The sequence below is a fragment of the Pseudonaja textilis genome, chromosome 2 (genome assembly GCF_049901715.1).
Source record: "Pseudonaja textilis isolate UNSWEBS1 chromosome 2, rPseTex1.2, whole genome shotgun sequence".
Lineage (NCBI taxonomy): Eukaryota > Metazoa > Chordata > Lepidosauria > Squamata > Elapidae > Pseudonaja > Pseudonaja textilis.
In genome coordinates, this window is record NC_141991.1 from 224,393,517 (window position 1) to 224,419,429 (window position 25,913).

The 25,913-nt window shown below is 36.1% G+C and overlaps 1 protein-coding gene across 3 annotated transcripts in view; it reads left to right on the top strand.

The window, feature by feature from the left end:
- Positions 1 to 25,913, top strand: part of ARHGEF28 (Rho guanine nucleotide exchange factor 28) — a 139,508-nt gene that overhangs the window by 96,930 nt on the left and 16,665 nt on the right. For all 3 annotated transcript variants that reach the window (XM_026718072.2, XM_087927145.1, XM_087927147.1), the window contains 18 exons: positions 632 to 687; positions 2,353 to 2,404; positions 5,431 to 5,575; positions 5,660 to 5,781; positions 6,526 to 6,666; positions 8,175 to 8,425; positions 10,006 to 10,128; positions 11,389 to 11,506; positions 12,697 to 12,951; positions 14,247 to 14,323; positions 15,797 to 15,975; positions 16,621 to 16,709; positions 17,044 to 17,226; positions 20,538 to 20,666; positions 21,574 to 21,662; positions 21,929 to 21,967; positions 22,069 to 22,116; positions 23,972 to 24,448. In XM_026718072.2, the coding sequence (XP_026573857.1) occupies positions 632 to 687; positions 2,353 to 2,404; positions 5,431 to 5,575; positions 5,660 to 5,781; positions 6,526 to 6,666; positions 8,175 to 8,425; positions 10,006 to 10,128; positions 11,389 to 11,506; positions 12,697 to 12,951; positions 14,247 to 14,323; positions 15,797 to 15,975; positions 16,621 to 16,709; positions 17,044 to 17,226; positions 20,538 to 20,666; positions 21,574 to 21,662; positions 21,929 to 21,967; positions 22,069 to 22,116; positions 23,972 to 24,448 (2,573 nt within the window). The remainder of the gene's footprint in view (positions 1 to 631; positions 688 to 2,352; positions 2,405 to 5,430; positions 5,576 to 5,659; positions 5,782 to 6,525; positions 6,667 to 8,174; positions 8,426 to 10,005; positions 10,129 to 11,388; positions 11,507 to 12,696; positions 12,952 to 14,246; positions 14,324 to 15,796; positions 15,976 to 16,620; positions 16,710 to 17,043; positions 17,227 to 20,537; positions 20,667 to 21,573; positions 21,663 to 21,928; positions 21,968 to 22,068; positions 22,117 to 23,971; positions 24,449 to 25,913) is intronic.

The following is a 25,913-nucleotide window of genomic DNA, read 5'->3' on the forward strand; positions in this document are numbered from 1 at the left end:
TGATAAGTTGGTTGCGATGAGTTGACCATGGGGAGTTGGCTGCAGCAAGTTGGCTGTGGCAAATTGTTCCATTCCCACCTGATATATGGCTTGTGGCATCTTGCCAGGGATTTTGGAAAGCCCTTAAGACTTGGCTTTGGTCTTTGGTTGGGATTAATTTATTTGCATGGTCCTTATCAGGCTTGTACTGGGTTGTTTTAGTCTGAGCTGTCAGAATTTATTTTCAACAGGTGTTTTTTTTAAATTTTGTAAGCTGCCCAGTCTGTTGAGCTGGGCAGCTATAACAAATTGAAATCAATCAGTAAATTTCATGCAGTTTGATTCTCAGGGTAATGCTAGAGAATAATTGTTTCTCATAATATAAACATAGAAGGGGTTGTTTTCTTGGTGGCAACCTCCTGTTCTGTATGATGTGTGGTTTTGGCCTAAGATCCAAGACATACTGTACTTCTTTATCCTTTCGGTGAAAATTAGTTGGGACTTTGCCGATTTATATAACAATTTCCAACCCCTTTGAAGGAACCAGTCATCACAGCTGGAAAACATTAAGACAAGAATTATTTCTAAATGAAAGTTGAACACTCTAAAATTGAGATTGCAATTGAGAGGATCTTTTCTTGCTTCCTTGCAGATTGCAATGCAATTGTGCATAAAAGTTGTAAGGACTGTGCTCCTGCATGTACAAAAGTAAGTTTTTAAACAAATACTTGGGGATGTCATTGCTCATTGTTACACTGTTCTGCTTCTATTTTGTTGTTTTTGAGTGTAACAAATCAAGAAATTTATATTATATTGGGTGTGCAGGTAGTCCTCCCTTACAATGGCAATTGGGACTAAAACTCCATCTCTAAGGCAGCAATTCCACTATGCTAACTTATGGCAGAAGTTCTGGCAGTGCCAGCTACTGTCATTAGGCAAATCATGGATGGTCACAGTATTCCACGATTATGTGAACACCATTTGTGACTTCCTGCTGATTTCCTCATTGACTTTGCTTCTCAGAAGCCAGCAGTGAAGGTCACAAATGGCAACTACACGATTGTGCAATGTTGCAAGGTCTGCTGATTGCCAAGTGCCCAGATTGCAGTCACATGATTATGGGTACACAACAATTGCTGCAACCATGAGGACTAGTTAGTTCCACTTGTTCAGCACTGAATAATTGTTGAACTTCGAACAATCGCTGAATGAGCGGATGTTAAGCAAGGACTACCTGTAAGTTTTATGCTAGAGTAATAATTTCAGGTAAGCATTTCAAGTGAGTAACTATTGTTGACCTATAGAAAAAAAAAACCAAGGCATTAGTTGTGGTAATAAAATCATTACAAATAAATACAGTGAGAGTCACTAATATTTATATTTTCCTAAACTCTCTTGCTTAATAGGTTTGTTGCTTTGTTTCTACACTGAAGGTCATTTTGTTTCAGTCTTTTTGTTTAGGCTTCCTTATTACAATGACTTGTCCTTTTTTATATTTCCTTACTATGATTTGCTAGTTATGTCACTAGTATGTACACCACTTATTAGTTGTCACTACCTTTTGTCATGTGGAACCAACTAAAAAAAATTAGACCTGCGGTTTTTCTGCATGAAGTGGAAAATTATTCCAAATTCTTTTTATCCTGAATTTTGATTTTCTCTGGAAGAAATAAACGGGATTTTGATTCCTATGTTGTGATAAATAGTCACAGGAATTTTTCCACAATTTTGCCTTGTCCATGACTCAGACTTGTCGAATCTTTCTCTGTCTCTCTTCATATCCCAATTAATTCTTGAGAAAGGGTGTTTATTTGGGTGGATGATTTGACTGCCTTTGGGGATTTGGAATTGGTTTCTCAGGTGACTATACATTAGACTAGTGAAGTAGCTGCTTCAAAATCATTGCAAGAGCATAATAAACTGAAAATTTAAATTGTAATGAAACAAAGGTATCATCTTCCTGTTTTGTTAAATCCAGAGGCTGTTTATATTATCAGGTAGAACAAAGAGGAATGGTGCCCCTTAGTGTACACAGTCAGAATGACATAAGTTCAATGAATAGCATCATATTATTGACTTTTCCCAACAGTATTAGTTATTTAAAAAATGCCTGTCAAAAATTCTAAAATACATAATGATTTATAATAATTATTATGCCTAGTACATTAGCAAAATTCTAGCAATTTGCAACTTTACTATTAGGGTTATGTAAAAAATGGAGCATCATAGGTCAATATAAAATCTTTCAATAAAATATGATCACATATGCATAGAAATGTTAAATTACCTCTTATTTATTTAACCAATTAAATAAACTTTATATTTAATATATTTAATAAAATTCATATTAATGAAAACATCCTTCTTTACCAGAAATTACAAGATAGAAGTTATGTTAAGAACAAGATACAAACTGTCCAGACAAGTAAGTTAAAGAGTAAGAAAGTTAAAAAGTATAAATTGTTTTTCTTCTGTTATTTTTCATACTTTGTTATTAGTGGCTGTCTTTGGGAGAATGGACAGCTTTTGTTGATTTTTTCCCTTCGTGCCTTTCCTAGCTTTCTAACAAAGGTGTCCTTGAATATCAGATTCCTTTGTTTTAGGGGAGGAGATAGTTTGGAGAGCTGCAAACAAACATTGGCAAATATTTGCTCTATATTTCTATGTTCTTTATGGGTTTCCACTCTTTCCATGAGAGTATGTAGTACACTTCTCAGAATGAACCCATTCACTAATCCAATATATTTAACTTGCTTCACTATCAACTCCAAGATTTTCTTTCATACAATAGTTTCACCATAAGTTCTGATAGCATACATTCAATAGTTAAATTAAACAAACATTAAAAGCAGAAATACCCAATCTATGACTATATTTATTGGGCCACATATAACCTTCCAGCTATTTGATGTGATCCTTGTAATTGGGGTGGGCTTCAAAAATTTTAGCAACGGGTTCTTTGCCTGGTTGGCGGGTGGCTGGGTGGCTGTGGCCATGATGGGCATGGCCTAGTTGGGCTCCTGCACCACGCGGGGGGGGGGGGGGATTTTTGCTTTCCCCGAGTTCCAGAGGCTTTCCTCAAGACTCCGGGCGCCTTCCCAGGCTCCGGAGGCTCTCTGGAAGATGGAAACGGGCTTGTTTCCAGCCTTTCTGAACTTCTGGGAGACCCATTTTTCACCCTCCCCAAGTCTTCGCATGCACACTGCACTTACCTGCATCCAAAACAGGCTGCATGGGTTCTCCTGGGAGGGTGGGAGGTGAGGAGGATTTGGGAGTTTTCCAAACTGTGCAGAATCTTAGATAGAGGTTCTCCTGAACCCTTGAGAACCTCCAGCAGCCCACCCTTGCTTGTAATCTACTCAAAAGTTCCTGTTATTTTTAATGTGGCAGAAAGATGAAATTATTAAATATACCTAAAATAATCACATTAAGACTTTTAATGGTATTTAAATTTAACTTATTTTAAAACAGATTTAGTTTTGGCCCTGACTTCCTCCATTTTTGAAAGTGAGGTTTGTAATATGCAATTCAGATAGCCCTCAGCTCATTATGTACCCTAGCTCTAAATTAAGACTTGGAAAATTGGACTTCCTGTCATACCACTGACACTGAGGGAGAGGAGGAACAGCCAACAGGGAATGGAAGGTTGGCTGCAGAGGTTGTGGAGGAGGCCGGGGAAGGGCAGAGCCTGGCTGAGCAAGCAGAGGTGGACCCAGGACCAACCCCTATCCATCCTAGGACACGCAGGGAGGAGAGGATAAGGGAAAGTTGTAGTCTACTCAGGAGGAGAGGGCCTTGATCCTTTTCATGGGATGCAGGTGCAAGAACTGCATAAGAGTTTGGACCTGCGTGTTAGCAAACGCTGGAAACAAAGAGTGTTTTATTCCTTGGTGAGGTTTATCTTAGTTGGCGTTCTTCCAACGGACTATACCTGGTTATCTTCTTCAAGTTTGTAATTAATTATCCTGGTCTGTCATGGAACGTTCTTCAGTGTGGTTTGTTTTTTGTTTTTTATTGCTTCATTATCTGCTCTTTGAGTTGTGTTATGATATGTACAGAATAACCCTTGAGTAACAAGGATATACACATGGAAGCGTTTATGAGAGTAGTTATGAATAATTATTCAGCCACATACAGATACACTAAATTGGGTTAAAGTTTACTTTAAGAAATAGCACAGTCCAATAAACGGTCCAGGTCATATACGTTTAACAGTCCAAAGAATATCCAACTACAAAGTCTTCTTACTGGTTGCCTTTTTCATTTACATAAACAAAGATATCAAAGTATAAGCACAACAGCAACAGAATGTCAGAGAAACAGAATGTCAGAGATACAGAATGTCAGAGAGAGAGAGAGAGCAAGCCATGATCTCTAGCTCCCTCTTATGGCAACTTGCAACACAATCAACCAATCAGTGATTTTATCTTAAAGCTACAAACATTCATTGTTGGTTTATATATTGCCAACTGAACTAATTTTACAGATTCCTAACAAGTTGGACTGTATTTCTTTCATTTGGAATGTTATTTTGGAAAGAGTTTAATCTCCAACTGTGAACAATTGAACAGTGAAGCCAAGTTGAAGGCATTAAAGAACATTTATTTAAGTTTTGTTTTTTGTTACATTTGTGGGACACTCCGGGTTATCACACTTCCCCTCCAATTTTGATTGAACCAGATTACGATCAAACATTAAATTTTTAAATACTGTTTACTCTTTTTGAACAACTATTAATATGTGAACTCTTCAGATAATCTGACATTTGTAGAAGTTATATTAAAGTGAGTTTAAAAATGTGAAATTGAATGCAGAAATTAGAGACTATGAAATATGTCTTAGTAATCACAGATGGAGGTAGGAACAAATTGAGGTATGTTAAAATAACATTTCCAAATTACATTTCATTTTGGTAAATAATTATTCATGCTCTGTGTTAAAAGACTTTTCAAAGCTATATTTCAATTTGATATATGTCTACTTATATATACATCTTATTAAATTCAGTGGGACAGTTATTAGTATATTAGATTTAGAATGTGGTTGCAAAGGCAGTTTATGATATGTTACTGCCTTTGCAGTCACATTCTAAATTGGTAGGGGATGCAATCAAAGGATGCAGTGGGTGAGTACAAACATTTTTTTCCTGTCTTAGCTATATACTGGAGGAATATAGGAAGCAGCTGTACAGTCATATGTTTACTGTCAAAGACAATATTGTTTAAACAGATTAGCAGTTATTCTCCAATATTTCTGAGATGAATTAGATTCTGGGATATTTCATGCATCTCATGAAGTGAGCATTAGTTCACAAAAGTTTATGGCTTTTAATATAATTCTTTAGGTGCTACTAGATTCTCCTGATTTCGGCATACAGTTCATCACGACTGTCTCTAATACATGGATAGAATACATTGCTTAAATTTAACACTGTATTTTTTGATTTTCCAGATCTATCATTCAGAGATACTCCACAGCCAGCATTGGCAACTCTGCCTTCTACCACAATTCCCATTGGAGTATCCCTTATGAAAAAAGAAGCATTACAGCAACAACACTCCTTATCCAGAAGTGTTCCAAGTACCACTTCTGAAAGGTAGACCACAGTCTCCAATGTCACGGTTAAAAAAAAACTTTCCAAGTGAATCACTATATTTATATGATTTTGTTTTATCCATAGAAAGAGTATGTCCTCACTGGAGCCAGATACTAATACCAGCAATTGGAGATCTAGGTCACACTCCGAAGAGTTGCTGCAAACATTAGGGTCTACTTCATCTGTTGACTCTTTTATAATTGAAGGTAAACCAGGAACTCACAGTGATATCATTCACACAAAATTTACTCTATATTAAAATTATTCCATATTAAAAAATTAAAAGGGATTAATTAGTGATCATGTTATGATGAGAAACATGGCTCAAAATTTAGAAATCAGCATTGTACAGCTGATCTAAACTCTTTTTTCAGATATCTAAAAATGTTGGAAATTTTTAAGAGGTACCATCACTGTATTTCTTTAAAGTGTCTTTTTAAAAATGAATGTACATTTGCCAGTACTACAGGATTACTGTGTTTCTTGAGCAGGAAGCAAATGAATGAAGTGTTAGTTCCTTCATAAACACTCAGCAAAATTTTCCAAGCAATACCAAAGAGATTTTAAGATAAAGAGTAATCAAACTGGATATGGTTTATCCATATTCTTCTCTTAAATTTAACAGGATTAACCTTTTGCAAAGTCAGTGACACTTGAGTTTTTCCTTAACAGAATATAACATTCATCTTGAGATCTCCATTTTTAAAGTAAAGTGCATCCCATTAAATGCTACCATTATTAAAAATGGATTATATATTAAAATACACAGATGCAAACATTATAGGAAATTGATAACCATATCTCCAGATTCATAGATGCATTAGTACACCTTTGGAGTATTAAAAATCAGCACACAAACCAATCCTGGAATACTTTTTAGTCGTTCAATTGGTATCTGAATTTAACTTTCCTATCTTTTATGTTTAAGAATGGCTTTTATTTTGCTATAGATGATGTTGATGCCTCTTTATGGAGTGACCTCAGCACTGATACGTTGGAATTTGAGGCAGAATCTTGGAGTCTGGTTGTAGAGCCTTGGTTTTGTAACCAACAAGAAAAGGATGTTATCAAGCGACAAGATGTAATCTTTGGTTAGTTTGCTATAGTATCCTCTATGTTTTGTCATAAAAAATATCAATAGGAAACAGATAGCAACACAAACAAAAATTCTTTAATACTTTAAGATCAGAGATTTATTGTTCCTAATAATTTGGGACATAAGATATGAATAGATATAAAAAAATATAATAGCAGTAATACACTTACATTAATAAGCCATTGCAATGGGGTCCAATGACGTAGAGCAAGTCCTGCAAGGACTGCCATAAATCAAAGGCCCCAAGCTGATCTCCAATCCTATCCTTTATACTGTACTTTTCTTCTAACCACATACACGCTTCACAACTTCACGAACTGTCACTTTCCTTAAACACCTGTATACATTGCTTTCAGTTCCTCATTTCTAACAGTTTCATTCTTCCTGTTTTAAACTTATCCAACGGCTCAGCAGGATTACATATAGTTCTGGTATATTTTGAAACCATCCTACCTGAAAACTTTGGTTCATGTCTCTTTCTTCTGGGGCCTGCTATCATCCATAGGACTTATTGAATCTAATAGATAAATTAGCTATATCTTTGATTCTCACAGTTTTTATGTAGATGGTTGGAAGTGAAAATATAAAACAGCTTTCTCTAATTTGGCACTCAACAAATGTGTTGTATTCTACCAGCAGGATTTGATAATAGGAATTGTAATCTAAAATTGTAATCTATGCTGCAATCAGTAGTGAAATAAAATTTAAAAAATGCATACTAGTTTCAGAACTTATATTTTATTTTTGTTTTTGCAACTTTTGTCTCTTTTGAGAAAGAGAGAGCAGCTATTCTCTGTGCAGTAATCTGATAAACTATTATTTAATATTCTTAATGGATATTTGTTTAAAAAGATGTTTTAATCCACCTTTATCATTTTTATAAATAACTATAAGCAGTGAACACATCTAATCCTTGCTCTTATTTTCTCCACAATAACATCTGTGAGGTGGCTGGGCTGAGAGAGAGTGACTGAACCAAAGTTATTTAGCTGGCTTTCATGACTAAGGCAGCAGGACTAGAACTCACAGTCTTTTCTAGCCTGGTGCTTTAATCCCTACATCAAAGGCAATCAAATTAATCAAACATCAAAGTGCCTTAACCACTAGACCAAACTGGCTCTCATCTAATAAGAGTGTTTGGACAGAATGATAGGACGTGCTCAATAATGCAGGGCACTTTTATTTAGGATTACAGGCAAATAGCTATGACTCCCTCACCCATCCAGTGCTGCATGCTGTTCTTCCTTTCCGTGTTATTTTGTTCCAAGGAGTTTGTCACAGTTGTGAGTGTATTCGTAGATTCTGTGGGCTTTAATCCCCATCTTCTCTTTTCAATTTATTTCTTGCTAAAGATGCATTTATACTTCTTCAGACCTTAGGTGTTCCCTAATGTCCTGATAGCACCCCTTATGTTGGAATAGTTCTTCAATATATAAAAATAAATAGATCTACTCTAAAATATATCTACCATGACTTATTGAATTTTATGGTTTTTTTATGTAGAACTGATGCAAACAGAAGTGCACCACATCCATACCCTCTTCATCATGTCCAAAATATTCAGAAAAGGGATGAAAGAAGAACTACAGCTGGACCACAGCACAGTGGACAAAATATTCCCTTGTTTAGATGAGCTGCTAGAACTTCACCAGCAGTTCTTCTGTAGGATGAAGGAAAGGCGACAGCTCTCAAGTCGGGAGGGAAGTGACAGAAATTTTGTGATCAGCAAAATTGGAGATGTCCTTGTGCAGCAGGTAGAGCGCTGAATAGAATTATACTTTCAGCAGGGTGTTTGTGAAGTTATAGTCATTCTAAGAGAAACCACTTACTTAGTAATTGTTCAGAATTAAAAATGTGACTGAATAAGGAGGATTTATGAACATTGTCACTGTTCTGACCATTACAGTGGATCAGTAGTCATGTGATCACGAGGCAGGCACTTGATGTCCAGTGTGGTCACATGATCAACATTTCCAACATTTCCTGCTGACATTCCACAAGCAAAGTCAAAGAAAAGTGGGCAGGAAGTCAGAAATTGCTCACATACTACACTCTGTAGTGCTTGTTCACAGCATCCTCTCCCCCACAGCATTCATGCATGTGCCTATGCTTCAAAATGCCTGCTGCTTGTGACACACCCTGCAACACCCATGTGCCCACATGCATTCCAGAGCCCCAGCCTGAAGCAGCCCCCCCCCCAAGTGTCTTCCTGTTTCGCTTATCCACACCTGTTGACTGGGACTCTCATCTTTTCACACTTAATGACATGCATGCTCCAGGACAAAGGTCAACAACTGGAACTGCCAGGATTGCCCTTGCTAAGGGATGCTGTGATGACCCAGAATATATCAGAAATATAACGAAAAAGAAAACGTAACTAAAAGTCCTTTAATGCCTTCAACTTGGCTTCACTGTTTAATTGTTCACAGTGGAGGAGTAAACTATTTTCAAAATAACATTTCAAAGGAAAGAAACACAGTTCAAATTCAAAGAGCCGATAACAAAGCAAAAAACAAAAACAAACCCCACTGAATAAAGTTTCACGACAGACCGGGATAGATAATTGCCAACTTCAGGAAGATAACCAGGTACAGTCTGTTGGAAGAACGCCAACCAAGATAAACCTTTAGGAATAAAACTCTAATTTGTTTCCAGTGTCTGTTAGCATGCAGGTCCAAACTCTTATGCAAATCTCACACCTGCAACCCATGAAGAGGATCATGGCCCTCTCCTCCTGAGTAGACCACATTTTACCCTGATCCTCTCCTCCCTGTGTGCCCTAGGATAGATAGGGGATGGGCCTGGGTCTTCCTCTGACTGCTCAGCAGGCTTCTGCCCTTCCCCAGCCGCCTCCACTACCTCTAGAGCCACACTTCCACTCCCTGTTGGCTGTTCCTCCTCTTCCTCAGAGTCAGTCTCCACCAGGGGCATGACAGATTCAATCACGTGATATTAATTACACTTTATGATTAAATTGTTTAGCGATGGAAATTGCGGCCACTATTGCCTTGATAAGCCAATGATTATCTATATATCCATTTTTATGATCCTGGTCCAATCACAACCACATCTCCCCTAAATATGTTAATCCTGAAAGAGGAAGGCCTTAACCTTCCTTTGCCAACATTTTCATGATGTTTGAGATCACATAGCAAATACTTCCCTTTATTTTGTGTGAATCTCCCAGTCTATAATGCTTTTCTGATGCACCAAATAGATTGGAAGGGAAAAAAGATCTATTTGGGGAGTGGGAGAACCAGTTTGCTTACATATTCAGTATGTAGCATAGCAATAATTCTACTGATACTCTATTGAATTGCTACTATTTTTTCAGTTTTCAGAAGAGAATGCAAGAAAAATGAAGACAATCTACGGGGAGTTTTGTAGTCACCAAAAAGAAGCAGTTAGCCTTTTTAAAGAATTGCAGCAAAACAAAAAATTCCAGAATTTCATCAAAGTAAGTTGATAATATCTATCTCAGTTGTACAAAAGTTTATCTACTTTAGGAGAACTGTTAACGTGAGAAATGGTACAGCACATTAGCTTAGCATTCTAATAAATAGTTCAAAAATAGTTTTTCCTAAGTATACCACAAGGTGGCTCGATTTTAGTGCAGTATGGCTGATAATACTGACTTTCAGAATTGTAAGAATTGCAGCCAATGGAATTCCTGTGCTACATAAAAGGCTTCCATTTATACAAAACAGTTTTCTTACTTTTTAATTTTGTTAAGATTTTCGAAGTGGAGTGTAGGTCTCTAAGGAAAGAGAAAATCGATTCCTGTAACAGTATTTTTTTCTGTTGCAGATAGAACTCATTAAATTTTGACCAATGTAAAAAAGCCATTGAATGTTAAGGCAGAAGAATTGGACATTGGGCGTTATACAAATGGAACAAAATGAACAAATAAATAAATACATGGCTCTTTTATAGAAGTTGTCTTCTATTTTTAATAAAGTAATAATAGACACTATTATTTTCATTCCAAAATGGCTTATCATTAAAGCCATATGAAATTAAAAAAATAAACTATCTTCAGTGTTTCTGATTATTTGAATAGTTAAAAAACAACAACAATTGCACGCATATTGGCTTACTTGCTTTTGGCTTATTTGTACCTAGTTAAAAATAAGATAGTAACCTTTCCCATTCTAATGAGACAGGTCCACATTGGAGATAAAAGCTTTTTATTTATATAATATAACAATATACTTCGTTAGTATTTTTTTTTTTATTGTTTCCTCTGAGTGTTCAGACCACCTACCAGCTTTTGTGATTCATTGGAGTGAGGGACAAGCAACATCTAGGCAAAAAGGTCAAAGTGACAATCACAGCAGCACAGCTGAAGCCCAAACCTTTGTGTGGGTGTGCAGGATTGATAAATATATAAAAGAGATGGGTTTTTGAAACTCTTGCTATTAGAGTCATCTTTACTTTTTTTTACTTTTTTAGCTATCCCAGGCCATTTTCTTTGGCACTGTAGATAACTTATTCAAAATTATTATAAAATTCCTTAGTCATTTTTCTGCATCAGCCATCTAACATGGCAAAATGAAGTGAATAATAAAACCTCAATATCAGATGGATTGAAACAAGAAATAAAATATATAGAAGATTGTCTTCCATCACCCAAGCAGAGAGACTTTAAAATCTAAGTGACATTTTATATCTAGCAACCTTGAAGGCTGTATATTAAAAGTTAAATCTCTTCTTAAAGCTGCGGAATAGTAATCTTTTGGCCCGGCGTCGAGGAATCCCAGAATGCATTTTGCTAGTCACTCAAAGAATCACCAAGTACCCAGTTCTAGTAGAAAGAATATTACAGTATACCAAAGGTAAGCAATAATTTTCTACCTGCTTCATGACTAAATCTTATGGTGTGCTTAGCTAACTAACATCAACGCATCAACATTACTTTAAAAATTTCTTATACAAAAATTTCTTTTTACAAATTTCAGATTTTTCTTATTTTGCAAATAACTTATTTCGCTATAAATGAAAATGAGGTGTGTTTCATATATTTGTTATTTCTCTGTAAATTTATTTGCCACCTACGTTGCTGTGGGGCTTCTCTAGGTGGCTTACAACAGTAAAAAGGAAGAACTGAAAAGAGTGTAAACAGAACTAAAATAATAATAAAATAAACAATGAAATGGAACACAACAAGAATACACCAATATGGTAACAAAAAGATTAATATGATAACCAAAAGATGGTCAGGTGGAGATCAGAGAACAAGGGAGAGGAGGTGGAGTCTGCCATCAATCCATCAGTAAAATGTGCTTCTCTATTTTATTGTTTTTTATTGGAGAATTACAATGAAGTAAACAGATTAAGCTCCTAACCTTGAAAAAAATTACCTGAAATATGGTAAAGTTTCTAGGATCTGAAGTAGTTGAAGTCCACATAGCCTGGGCATTCGGGTTGGGAAGGTTGTTGTAGCTAATCAGTGGCCCAATGAAGGGGTCTTTGTAACTCCCAAGTCCAGTAAACAAAAGTGTAAGTAAAGGAGGAGATGGTAGGAAGAAAAAGAAGTGGAAGCAAATCTAATTGTGGTGTCAGGTTCTATACTCCCACGGTCATGGTCCTACCAGAACAATGCAGATGTGGTAATAATTGTTCTACCAGAACAATGCATCCATGTGGTAATACTAAGAGATTAATGTGGCAACATCATGGATGATTCTTCTAAACCACAGGTGTCAAACTCGCTGCATCACATTGCTGTCACTTGATGTTTTGTTTTGTGACAGTTTTCCCATTCGTGGAGCTGGGATGGGCGTGGCCTGTGCCTGACACATCCCGCCCAAAGGCCGCCAGTTTGACACCTCTGTTCTAAACATTAAATGAATTTTCAGATTTCTGCTTTTAAAGTAGCAAACCTTGTATTTTGATTTTAGAATTCCACAAACCATTCACAAAACAGATTTGAAAATAATGCTCTGGTTCTTTTTTATGAAAATCCATTCTAAATACTTAAAGAGAAGGGTTTGCTAACATTATGTGCCTTTTTATTTTTATACAGAAGGAACAGAAGAACATCAAGATTTGTGTAGAGCTCTTAACCTTATCAAGGATATGATTGCAGCAGTTGATTTGCAAGTCAGTGAATACGAAAAGAAACAGAAGTTGCTGGAGATTCTTAGTAAAGTTGAGAACAAAACATATACCAAACTGAAAAATGGACATGTTTTTAGGAAACAAGATTTGATCAAGAAACAGAGAACGCTTTTGTATGAAGGGTTAGTCTACTGGAAGACAGCTACAGGACGTTTCAAAGGTTATTAAAATTCAACTTCCTTGTATACTTTCAGTGTGCATCATCTGTACTTTTCTAAAGAAAGTTTTTGTTACAAATATATAAGTTGCTAAAAATATGAAAAATGTCTTAGAGTATAGACAGGATAGCAATATGTTGATTAAGTTTATGGCCTTGATATTTTCTCTCATTAATTTTCTCCAGAGTTAAGTTTGTCTGAATCCTTTATTTTCTGTCATAAAAATAAGAAATCAGTTTATCTGATTGTAGCACACCCAACACTAGCAATCTGTTTTCCAATATAGTATGAAATCACATTTAGAACATTAAACCTGTTCAAATATCACCTGTTAGGTGTAAAATTATATCTTCAAGTTAAATTTATTTCGTTAGCCTAACAAGTGCACTGTAGTAACAAAAAAAAAGAAGCACAAAATTAAGAAAATAATAAAATCAAGTACATAAGTTAACTCTGAAATAGCAAGCTTATGCTCAAATTATGTCATCAAAATCATTCTGAATTAAGGTGCTAACATAGATGGGCACTTAAAAGAATTACAGCCAGCTTCCCAGATGAGTCTCTTGCAGAGGGAAGTGTCCCTTTCTGAAAATTTCTCCCCTTGACACTTGGTGCACCTTAAATATTGAAGGACATCTGGGAAAGGGTCCAAGTAAAATTTTTAACAGACAGACTAAAGCAAGTGAAATGAAGACTGAAGCAACTAGATGAACTGGTTGTATTCCCTGATTCGGGTACAAATAATCCTCATTTAGCAACCATAATTGGGACTGCTAAGTCAGTCATTAATAGAAGTGGTAACTAAGCAAAGCCACAACAGATTATGATTTTACTTCAGCTTTTCTTTGCTTTACCAGCCTGTGTAGCTTGTCATTACGAGAATTGCTAGTCATTGATCAACCGTGAAAAGTTTTTCATTATTGTATCTGCAAATTATCACTAAATGAGGGTTACCTGTATTAAAATATAAAACATAACCCAGAATTCTTAAAGTGAAGAAATATATTAATAACTATATTAGTTGTTATTGTTTCAAAATACTGCTGGTGATAAATCTGTGGATGTCATTTCACTGAATACAAATCATTGAGCTCTAGTCTGGGAGCCTCAGAGGGAAGTGTGCCCACCTCCTCAATTTATAACGTGTTTTCATAGGATGTCCCATTCTAATCGGTGCACCTAGTGAATCTCTGAATGTTGTACTGTGATGTGAATGTTTTTAAAGAATTGAATTTATTTTCATTCGATTTGTCTGATATGAATGATTGGTCTATAATGCAATTTTCTTTTTTTAAAGACATTTTAGCTCTGCTTCTAAATGATGTGATGTTGTTTTTACAAGAAAAAGATCAGAAGTATATATTTGCAGCTGTTGTAAGTATAAATGTTTAAAAACACTTTAAATTATCTTAATTGGGAAATTGTATCTCTTATAAAAATAACAAATATTGGGACCTTATTCAGGCAAAATTAAGCATTTTAGATGGCAATCTTGAATCTGTGTAAATGTGAATGTATTTGTGTTCCAGTCATTGAAAGAAAATAGATATTGAGTAGCAGATTTTGTCAAATCTCTAAAATGATAAATTAATTTGAAGATTCCCTTAATGATTCATACTAATGATTTCATAGCAGGTTAAGCAAAATATAATTACACTCTTTACTAAATGATTGGCGGGGGGGCTGTAGCATTCCTGAAGTTGGTTGTATGGGTGCAGATTGCCAAGCACCTGACATGACCGCACAGTGCTGCATAACCATAACTTTGAAACCAAGTCATAAAAAACTTTTGGGGGGACCTTTCAGGACTTTGAACAGTTGATAGGCGACTAGTCATAAGTTGAGGTTAATCTGTAACTTTCCTCAAATTGCAGTTTATATATTGTAGTGTGTAGGAGGTGACAAACCGATACATGTTAAATATTATTCCAGATAATATAATGGATAGATATTCAATGCAGGGCAGACTGAGAAATATTTAGACACAATGCACCTTAGAAAGTGTATAGAAGAACAAAAGAAAGCTCCAATAAGCCAATTATTGAAGAGGAAACAAAAGGAGCAATACAGATAAAATTCAATAACCAGGACCAGGTGGGCTGTTAATGTATTATAAGACATTTCATGAATTCTCATTAAGCCATTAACTTAGGTAATGAATGAGATTCAACAGTGTGAAGCATTTTTGTCTTCCTTTAATTTCTGTGTTATTCAGTGAGGAATATTACAGGCTGTTCAGAGTCATACAGACCTGTTTTGTTACTTAATGCACACAGCAGGCTTTTCAACAGCAATATTTGCAAAAAAGATTAATAAATTTCTAATTGAATTGATACATCCTGATCAGACCGGATTTTTCCTGACATGAAGGATAATGCTTTGTAAATACATTTTGAATGATGTTATAGTGAAAGGATAAGCTTGCTCCTGCTCACATTATTTACCTTTGTTCACAAAAAAAGATACAACAAAATAATGTTTCCAGAAATAGCTGACATAGTATTATATTGAAATGATTTAATTTAGATGGTCACTCAGATCCTTTTATTCAAAATATACTGTAATCATCCTCATCATCTTCTTTTAATGACCCCATAATCCCTTGTGGGGTGGAATCTGGCCAACTGAATGGAGCTGAGTGTTTTACTGGCCGGATGCCCTTCCTGTTGCCAATGCAGAGCTTTGTTCAGCAGATATATTTTCATTGTGCCCAGAGAGAGAAATATCTGGTCTCTACCTAGGTTGAACTCATAGCCTCCTGATTGTGAGGCGAGAGCTCTAACTCTAGGCCATCACATCACTCACTCAGAATATTCTGTGATTTGCATTTTTCTGTGATCTGTATAGGACCAGAAGCCTGCTGTTATAGCTCTTCAGAAACTTATTGTCAGAGAGGTAGCCAATGAAGAGAGAGGGATGTTCTTGATCAGTGCATCCTCCACAGGACCTGAGATGTATGAAATTCATACTAGTTCCAAAGAGGAACGCAGTCACTGGATGAGGCAAATTCAAGAAGCAGTGGAAAGGTATATACTGGAACATTGGTTACTGCTTGCTCACTCTTTCTTTATTTTAATGCAAAAAAATTCTCCTTAGAAATGTTTGTTAACTATATCCTACCAAAATAAAATACATGTGACAAATCTTGGAAACATATACCAATTTGAAGATTCTGAGATTTGATCTAAAAACTCATACTGCTTCTTGCTGTTAAAAGTTATAAAATGAAGCATATGTCTTTCCAAATCAGGCTATTTGGGATACTTAAATGGCAGTATGAATTGGGATCTGACTTGCAAAGAAACTTTTCTACTAGGGAGGACAGGAGGAATAGTAAGGCACCATCTTTGTGGCAGTTTAGTGTCATTGGGTAAGCATGTCATTTATGATGTCACATCCAGCCTGATTTTTAAAGTAGATGATGGCCAATTGCTTAAATGCAATCTTTATTTCTGTTTAATATTTCTTAAGCAGAAGACAAAATGAGGGAAAAATATATCTGCTAACTTCATCAAATTATAAATATCTCTACAATGATTCCTTTAAATTAATCCTATTAAATTAGTATGACTGAAGCTGACTTTTCCAAATGGATTCCTGTATATAATGTTTTATGGAAAAAAAAATAAGATAATAAGATAATCTGTTTTGCTTATATGGCATCCCTGAAGTTGCCCAGAAGAAGAAGGCAAAATAGGTGATTCTGATGAGGACCGAAAAATAACTGAAGCCAGAGCGGCCAAAATTCAAAAATGTCAAGGTATAGTGTAATGTTTTCTGGCACTTTAAAACGAATACATTCATCCATTAGAGTGGACATAGTCTTAAGAAAGAATGTCCCTTCCTCCATTAGACATTTTATAAGCATGTCTGTGCATTAGGATTTCCTACCCAGCGCTGTTTCCTCATTGTGAACTAACTATAATGTGTATGTGGTTGCTTCACTAGGGATGGGATTGCATGCAATTCATAATAGAAATACCAAATTTTAAACTGAAAATAATAATGTGGATAATTATGGTTCCAGCATAAATAAGTAATAATTACTATCGCCATATTTTTTAATCTTAATAGTGTACGGTTTTTTTGTATAGTACTCTTGAATAATCAAGACCAGCAGATCTGTAACTATTTAGAAGAGAAACTTAATATCTATGCAAAGCTTGGGAATATGAGTGGTTTTGAAGAAGTTCAGGCAGAACCACATCTACTTATTAAGCCCGACTCTGGAGAAACTCCTCAAGTGGCTTCACTTTTGGCAGCAGCTCTCAAAGAAGGTAAGTCTGTGTCTACATATAAAGTATTTTTCTTCTTCTCCCCCTCTGCCCCTTGTCACACTTCTTAGTATTTTAATTAATTTCAGGTTTAAAAAGTTTGAAAGCAAGCATTCAGAATTCTCCCCAAAAGGGTTCATTGTAGCTCCAAGGTACTTCTAACTTTCTAACTTCACTAAGTTTTTGAGTGGGGATTTCCAAAGTCACTGAGAAATCTGTAAAGACAAACTGTCTTGTTCTATGGAAAATCATATGGTTTTCTTTAAACTCTACTGTATGGAACTCTTAAAATGATTTTTTTAATTAACTAACTAGGAAACCCTGTAAGTGACTGTAGGCCTGTGCTGGGGAAACCAGTTTGGGTTTTGACTGCTGCTTTACTCTCCACTGCTTTCTGTCTGAAATTCAGAACTTATAGGCTCCAGGTGCCTCTGACCTTTTTTTGAGCCCCTTTAAAAAAGGGAACAAAATTAAAAAAAATTTATTAAACCTTTTAATTTGCTCACCTAAAAGAAAGAACAGAAAGAAATCATTCCAAATTAAGACCTACATCCTCAAAAGGTTTATTTATGTGATAGTAAAATATTATTTTACCATTATGCCCTTGGATACTGAAAATAATACTCAAACAAAAACCAATATGAACCTTGAGATACCTGATTTACTCAAACTAACTAAGAATTTAAACCTTCTTTAATCAAATTTATATCTTTGGTGGTGTATCCCCTAGAAAAGGACATGTCATAACCAATAAAAATGCACTTCTCTTCCTTTGGATCGCATTTATGTTGAAATTATAAATTAGGATAATTTTCATAAGGACCTCTAAATATTTTAGCTGACGGCACATTTACTCATATTGGAAAACTGGTGGTTCATTCTCTCTTTTTGCTTTAAAAAAGACTTGTACATTGTGGCCTTTCATTCTATTTGCCTCTAGAAATAGTCTACCCTTCATACTTCATATACCAGCTATGAGTCCAGCTGGGTGTTCTAGTGTACATTTATCTTTTGATTACCTGAAAATTATTAGGCTTCTTGAAAGTCTTTTTTAATTATAGATGACAGAAAATAATATTTCCAAGCCACTTTAATTATTACATTTACTTCAAAAACTAGGCATGATATTCTTTCCTGGCTTTGTAACGTTGTCTTATTAATAGGAGGTGACCAGAAAGCACTTGCTTTGAATCAGTTACAGGACTCTCTTTGATATTTCCACCTGCCAAATTCAGGATCTCAAATCCTAACAGTGCATGTTCAAATTTCCTACTTTGATATGGAATTGGGTGAGCTCAGAGTTCATCAGAAGGTATCTTGCTGTTCCTAATGGAACCTACACCTTGCCTTCCAGTCATTGCACAGGAGGCCTTCCTATGGGCCTTTCCCTCCTGAAGGCAAGGGGGCTTGGTTTAGTCTACAAGTAAAGATTTTGTCTTATTACTCCCCTTTTTGAATGTGTTATTTAGGAACTTTGAATGTTTGATCATTTCTAGGTGTTTAATGGTTGACATGTTAATATTACATGGTTAAATTTATATATATATATATATATATATATATATATATATATATATATATATATATATATATATATATATATATTTTCTTAGATTTTCACAGGTGCAGGTATGTAGGTCTAGTTATGTTCGGGTCTTTTCCCCAACCCCAAAACCAAACAAGCTGACACACGCTAAGAACACAGTCCCAGACCCAGACCCCAAACTCGAAGCCAGACTAAAACCCAGAATGCTACATCACAGCCACCCGCTCAGGATATCACATCAGAAAACTCAGGAAATTACACCACAAGAACTCAAGAAGTTGCAACACAGCAAATGATCCAGGATATCACAGCACAAGACCAAGGATACCACAGCAATAAGTCTCACAAGGTCATCACACAACCCATTACCCAAGCCATTACTACACAGGAGGCTAACGGAAAAGAGATCAAAACACAAATGACCCAGGAGATTACAGTGCAGGACCCAGGATACCACAACAAAAGAACTCGCAAGCCCATCACACAACCCATTACCCAAGCCGTTAAAACATGAGAGGCTAATGGAAAAAAGATCACTACAAAACAAACGACCCAGGAGATTACAGCACAAGATCCAGGATATCTCCACAACAAAACTCACAAGGCCATCACACAGCCCATTATACCAACATCAACTCCATCAACCAATCAAGAGGCAGCAGCGTAGCCAACCAGCACAGCACAGCAGCCCCCACACCAGTATTTATAGAGAGACGGCACTGGCACGAAGCTGAAAGCACCAGCCTGAGGATGGCGCGTGGGACCTTGCCGAAACGTCACCAAGATACTCTTAAGCTTACATGGGAAAAGACCTGAACACACTAGACCTTTATATATATGTGTGTGTGTGTGTACACACACCACACACACACACACACACACACACACACACACACACACACACTGAACTGATTCAGTTGAATTTTATTTGCTGTGATGAAGATTGTACATTACCATTAGACCTGATATCCTTCCCCAGAAGAAGTTTTTAATAGATTTTTTTTGTCCCTTATAAATCATGCATTACAAGGATGACTTGGAGGTGCGAGAAACTTCTAATGCAATTTACCGGATTCCCTGCATGGATTGCCCCTGTGACTATGTAGGACAGACGGGGAGAAAGCTAAGCATCAGATTGTAAGAACACAAGTGAGCAGTTAAACGAGGAGATTCAAACTCATTGATAGCCTCATATTGCAATGAACAAGGACATATATTCAGTTTTGCAGCTACTAAGATTGTTGGCCAAGCAGGGACAAAAATGGCAAGGGAAATGATTGAATCCTGGGAAATGGGCCCCTTGTCAGTCAACAGGCGTGCTGATTTACCACCAGCTTACTAGATACTTAAAAGTCAAGGGCATGGCAGCACAAGGAAACAACCAATCAGTGACTTAGTGGCTACCCATCAACAGCCCAGTTAACAACTAAAAGTCACACACAACCAAGAACCACATAAATATATATGTTGAGTGTTCTAGAGAGAGGAGCTCCCTTAGGATGGACTCCAACACGAGTCCAAAAGCTTGAAAGACTAAAATATACTTTTAAGTGTAGCTAAAGTTTGACATGTTATATATAAACTATTATATCTAATTGATTAAACATTATCAGTCGTATGTATATGAAAGAATACATATGACTGATATTTATAGGCTAATCATTGACCACAATAAACATCTCCTTCTCTTTCTTTCTTATAAGTGATATAAGAATTACTGTTTACTTCACAGACACAATAAACACCTAAGTGTTTGTTTTTGTTGCAGCGGAAAACCTTCATACAACAGTAGCATTATTGCAAACGAAAGACACAAACCACTCAAAGGAAGAGAGTGTTGGTGATTCATGTTTGACAAATCTTAGTGAAACTGAAGAACGTGAACCTTTCACTGATTGTTAGTAAGAGCTAATATTTTTAATCATCCATGGCTTAGATGTATTTACCATGATTGTTTCAAAATATGAAAATGTGGAAAATCTAATACAATATACAAAGATACTTACTAGAAGAATTAGGTATGTCACTGGTACTTGCATTCCTGACATAAATGTTTCAATCAGGTATGTGCTAATGTAATATAAACCGTGAATGGATTTAGTTAACTCAATCCTTATTATTGCAAAAATTGAGAAATTCTTAATCTGAGACAATGATTGAATCGCTTGTATGCCATGTTTATTCGTATGCTTGGGGATTACTTTAAAAAATAATAATCTGGCCTTGAAGTCTTAAAGATATTTGCTGTATTGATAGTGTGATATTGCATTTATTTTTCTATCACAAAAAGGGAACTTGCATTTCTGTATTATAGTAACACTCCATTGGAAGAAAAGTAAAACAAAGATATAATTTCTTTGATTTTTAAGATGAGAATGCAAACATTAACTTTAAATTTTTTGAAAGCAAGTAAAGTAGGTCTTCAAAACTTAGACCTTCCACCTAACTACAGTGATAATTGATGGTTCTCCAGTACCAGTTAAAATAAAAGTTCTGTTAGAAAGGAGTTCCGCCAATACCAATTGCACATATATGCTTATTCTTGGTGATTGAACTCAACATTTTATTTAAAAATTCTTAATGGTACAAAAAAATTGATGGAAAACTGAATAGCAGTATCCCTACTTGGACATGGGGAAAATCTCAGGAAAGAAAGGGTAGAAAAAGAACAAGAAAAAAGAACAAGAAAAGAAAGCAAAGAGTAGAATGCTAGAAATAATATATTGAATCCAAAATAATTAAAGAGAGACTGGCATTTAATTTTTCAATTCTGTCATTTTGTTCCTCTTGGCATTAATCTCTAGGTACAGAACTACAGAAGGTAGAGAAAGAAATTTGTAATTCTGACATGCACTATGAAAACAATGTAGCAGAAATGGATATACTAGATCAGGTACTGTACTTTCATATGCTCCTTGAATGGCATTATCTAGACATTGAATTTAGTCCTTTTCCTATTCTCTTTTTTGTTTGTACTTTCACTTTATCTAGTCTTTATGCCTTCTTTTCTTCAAATCTGCCATTAAATAGCTGCTTAATATATTTGTGCATGAACTACAACATATTTGTAAATAGCAAAAGTTTTAGATAATTTCCTAGGCGGACCAGAAGATGGCAGTACAGTTCCACAAATAGTCTAATGTAATTCTATGTTTGTAGGAAGAAAATGCCTGCTTTTCTGCTTCTGCACAAACTGAGGTAAGATGGTTCTCTTATAGCAATCTATTAATATTTCCTACTGTAAGTTTATTATGCTTTGTAATTCCTATCTCATCCTCAATATTTCCTTCTTTCCTTAGGTTGTGCAGACTATCCAGAATTTAACACGGCTCTTATACAGCATTCAGGTGATTATTGCTTAGCAAATTTAATGGATTTTTAAAAATTGTACATTGAACAGCTCACAGCTTTTCTGATTTTCAAAGAACTGTTAACAGTTTAGCAGAAGATTTACAAAAAGTCTTCTCTGAACATTATCCTAATATTTGAAAAAAAATGTTCATTAATTATAAAGAGCTGGAAACTACTATACAATGGATTAGTTAGAAGTTGTCTTTTTGTGTTGTCTTTGTTCTTGCATATCAATTTGAGGAAAACAATTAATTAAATTTAAACATCAGTGTAGCATTTATTTTCTCCTAAAGTACATGATTGATTGAGCCTGACTAAGGTGATAGACCCCTGAATTGTCTCTACTACAACTTTAAAGTCTGAAGTTAGTTTTTTCTTGAAGAATAGTCAGAGAAAATTCTGAATAGATATTCAATATCATGCATGTATTTACTGTTCATATGAAAATAAAAATATGAAATTAGAGAGAAAACCAATAAAGGAGAATATTTGTAGCTCAGAGTTGAAATGAGTAGTCCTTGGTGCTCTCTGCTTGTTTTCTTGCAGAAGTTTCATTACACTAAGTAGGTAACATCATCAGTGCTACTAAGAAGTGCTAAGGAGTTTGCTGTCCAACCATTCTATAAAATGTACTTCAGGGTTATAAAATTAAGCATATGTAAATTCTATCCAAGAAAATTTATCCCATGTGGACAAAAAGAATGATCAAAGATAACTGTGAATCCCCCCAACCTGGAAAATCAAAGTATAGGACATCTTAGTTAAAGCTGGTTGAAATGATAGGATAATGAGCAAACTTCAGGATTTTTCAAAGCTCACTGTTGGAAGTTTGATTCTGAGGCATCAAGTCATTTTCTATTCCTGGCAATCATATAGATCTGTGATGGCGAACCTATGCCATATGTACCAGAAGTGGCACGCAGAGCCATTTCTCTGGACATAGCAGCCATTGCCCATTGCTCTTCCGGGTTCTGGCGCATGCATGTGCGCTGGCCAGCTAGTCTTCATGTGTGTGGGAGCGCTGAAAACCGGAAGAGCAGCTCCCCGGAGCCCATGCATGCGCCGGGCAGCTGGTTTTCACATGGACATGCATATTAGAAACCAGAAGACCATATGCGTGTCGGGAAGCTAAGCTTCTGGTTTCTGGCGCTCCTGTGGACACATCAGGAAGCTGCTCTTCCGGTTTTCAGTGTGCACGCACTCCCATTTCAGCAGTGTTGAAAAGGTTAGACACCACTGATATAGATATTTGATTGATTGGAAATTTGGACCAGTTCTAATAAAGGCATTATTGAGGTTTGGAGCATAAAACATGTCCAAAGTTCATCTGAATGATAATAGTCATTCTTTATGTGTTGCTCTATGTGTTGTTTAGAAAAGTCCATATGTCTAGAATTGACAATTCTCATAGTTTTGTCCAAGTGTTAATGTTCTGATCTTAGAGCTTAGGCAAGTGCAAGCGTCCTTCAGATAATGTGACCCCAAACTTAAATATTTATTGTAAAAGGTGGAGGAGATTCTGAGATTATGGCTGGGATATATATGACCTCTGTTGAAAGCACTTCCTATCTCACTTAAGAATATATTTCCAGATAAGCCAGAATTTGTAAAATTGTATGGTATAGTGATCCAAAAACCATAACGTTAATCATAGGATTAGTGCAGAAAATGAACACATGTTATTATCTGAAAATGGAAACCGTATGTTAAAGGAATAAAACAACAAACATTGTCTTAGACTTGAATGTGGAATTTTCTTTTAAAAGCTATTATGCATTAAATGTGGATATTTTATAAAAAGGAATAGAACAACTGATAGAAATTATTACTGCATTTTGTTTTGATGAAAAGGCAGCCTTGACTATCCAGGACACTCACATTGAGATCAATAAGCTGCTTCTGCAGGAACATGAAAGGTCCAGCTTGAGCCACAGTCCACGGAGCACTTTCTTTCTCGAACAAGAAAAACACAGAAACTTAAAAGAAGAATTCGCAAATATTCGTAAACTCCAGCAGCAATTTCAGCAAGAGCAGCAACGATGGCACCGTGAATGTGAGCAACAGCAACAGGCGCACGAGACAAGAGAGAGCAGGTTGCTGGAGAAGGAGAAAGAATGCTGTAACCAAGAAGAGTTGCTTTGCAAAAACCGTGAAGAGCTGGATAGCCAGTTCCAAGATTACCAACAGAACCTACAGAGACTCCAAGAGAGTCAAAGGATGGTGGAGAAGGAACGGGAAACTGTCAGGTTGCAACAAAACATTTTGCACCACTGGAAACACAACCATCAAAGCAATCTGCCAGCAGTCATCTCATCGGGAACCAATGAGGTATGCAGCATTTCCAAACATTATTAAACTTGGTGATGCATCTCCCTCAAGCCCCAGCTGAGGTAGTCCAGTTTGATGAGCTAACGCATGAGACTGAAAACTAGTAAAGAACCCATTGAGTTTATGGCTGAGATAATATCTGAATCACTACCTTATTTATGTAACTCAGAAAAAGAAGAGATAAAGGTTGATTAATAACTTTCCAGCATTAATAAGTTTCCAGCATTCATACTACTATTTTACTAGAAATACCAAACTCCAGGCATTGTCACTGAAAAGCCATTGTATCATTCTGATGGACAAGTCAGGGTGATCAGGATGATCTAGGAATTGAAAAGGTGGGAAGGAAGCCATTGGCAGTGCAATACCACAGAGGAAAAACAAGGGTATTATTCTAGAAGCGGTATTCAGCAGGTTGTAACCAGTTCTGGAGAACCGGTAGCGGACATTTTGAGTAGTTTGAAGAACTGGCAAATACAACCTCTGTCTGGAGATTTTACAGTATCCTTCTACTGCCAGGCCCACCAAGCCACGCCCACATAACTGATAGTAAAAAAATTTGAATCCCACCACTGTATTATACCATGTTTCCCCAAAAATAAGACCTGGTTTTATTTATTTTTTTGCCACCAAAAAAGGTACCAGGTCTTATTTGGGGGGGATATCTAATTACTGACTCATTACTGATTGATCTGAAGGCCTCGGATGGTGAAACAGAGGCCGGAGCAACGTGCACGATTAGTGGCAAGCGGCCATAGAAGAAGTGGGCCTGCAAGGCAAGGCAGGTATCAGGGTGTACGAGGCCTGGTAAGTAGGGCATCTCCAAGCTTCATTTTTACCCATGTGCCTCACCCCACCCCATAAACCCTGGAATGGATGGGCTCTTAACTTGGGGTTATTTTGGGGGTTGTGTTTATATTGGGCACATGTATAAAAATCAAGCTAGGACTTACTTTCAGGGTAGGTCCTATTTTCAGGGATACACAGTAATTAGAGTACAGTATACATACAATAGAGAAATGCCTGAAGTCTTCAACCTGAATGTGCCTTTGAGGTCTTCTCTATAATATGTGGGAAATGAGGAGTACCAGTTACGATTGTTAGGATTTCTCTATCCACAGGAAGTGTCAGCCAGTGGAATGAAGATAGCAAAATTTGTTGTTTAAGAGTTTTTGTAGTTTATGGACTATAATTTAGGTATCATGCTTTTTCATTTACAAGTGATAATTCTACTTACATAATCTGAGAAGCAGGATAATCTCAAAATTAGCTTCTTTTTAAACAGCAGACAAAACATAGAAAAGTAGCAACAGTCTAATCTAGTGCTTACTTGGAGAAAATTATAGCACATACTTGTTTTAAGAGGAGAAAAAAATAAGAACTATTCCAAAACATGCCCCCTCCCCTCCCTTCTTCCCTCCCTCTCTCACTTCCTTCATCAGGTGAAGTTGTTTAAGTGTTAAAT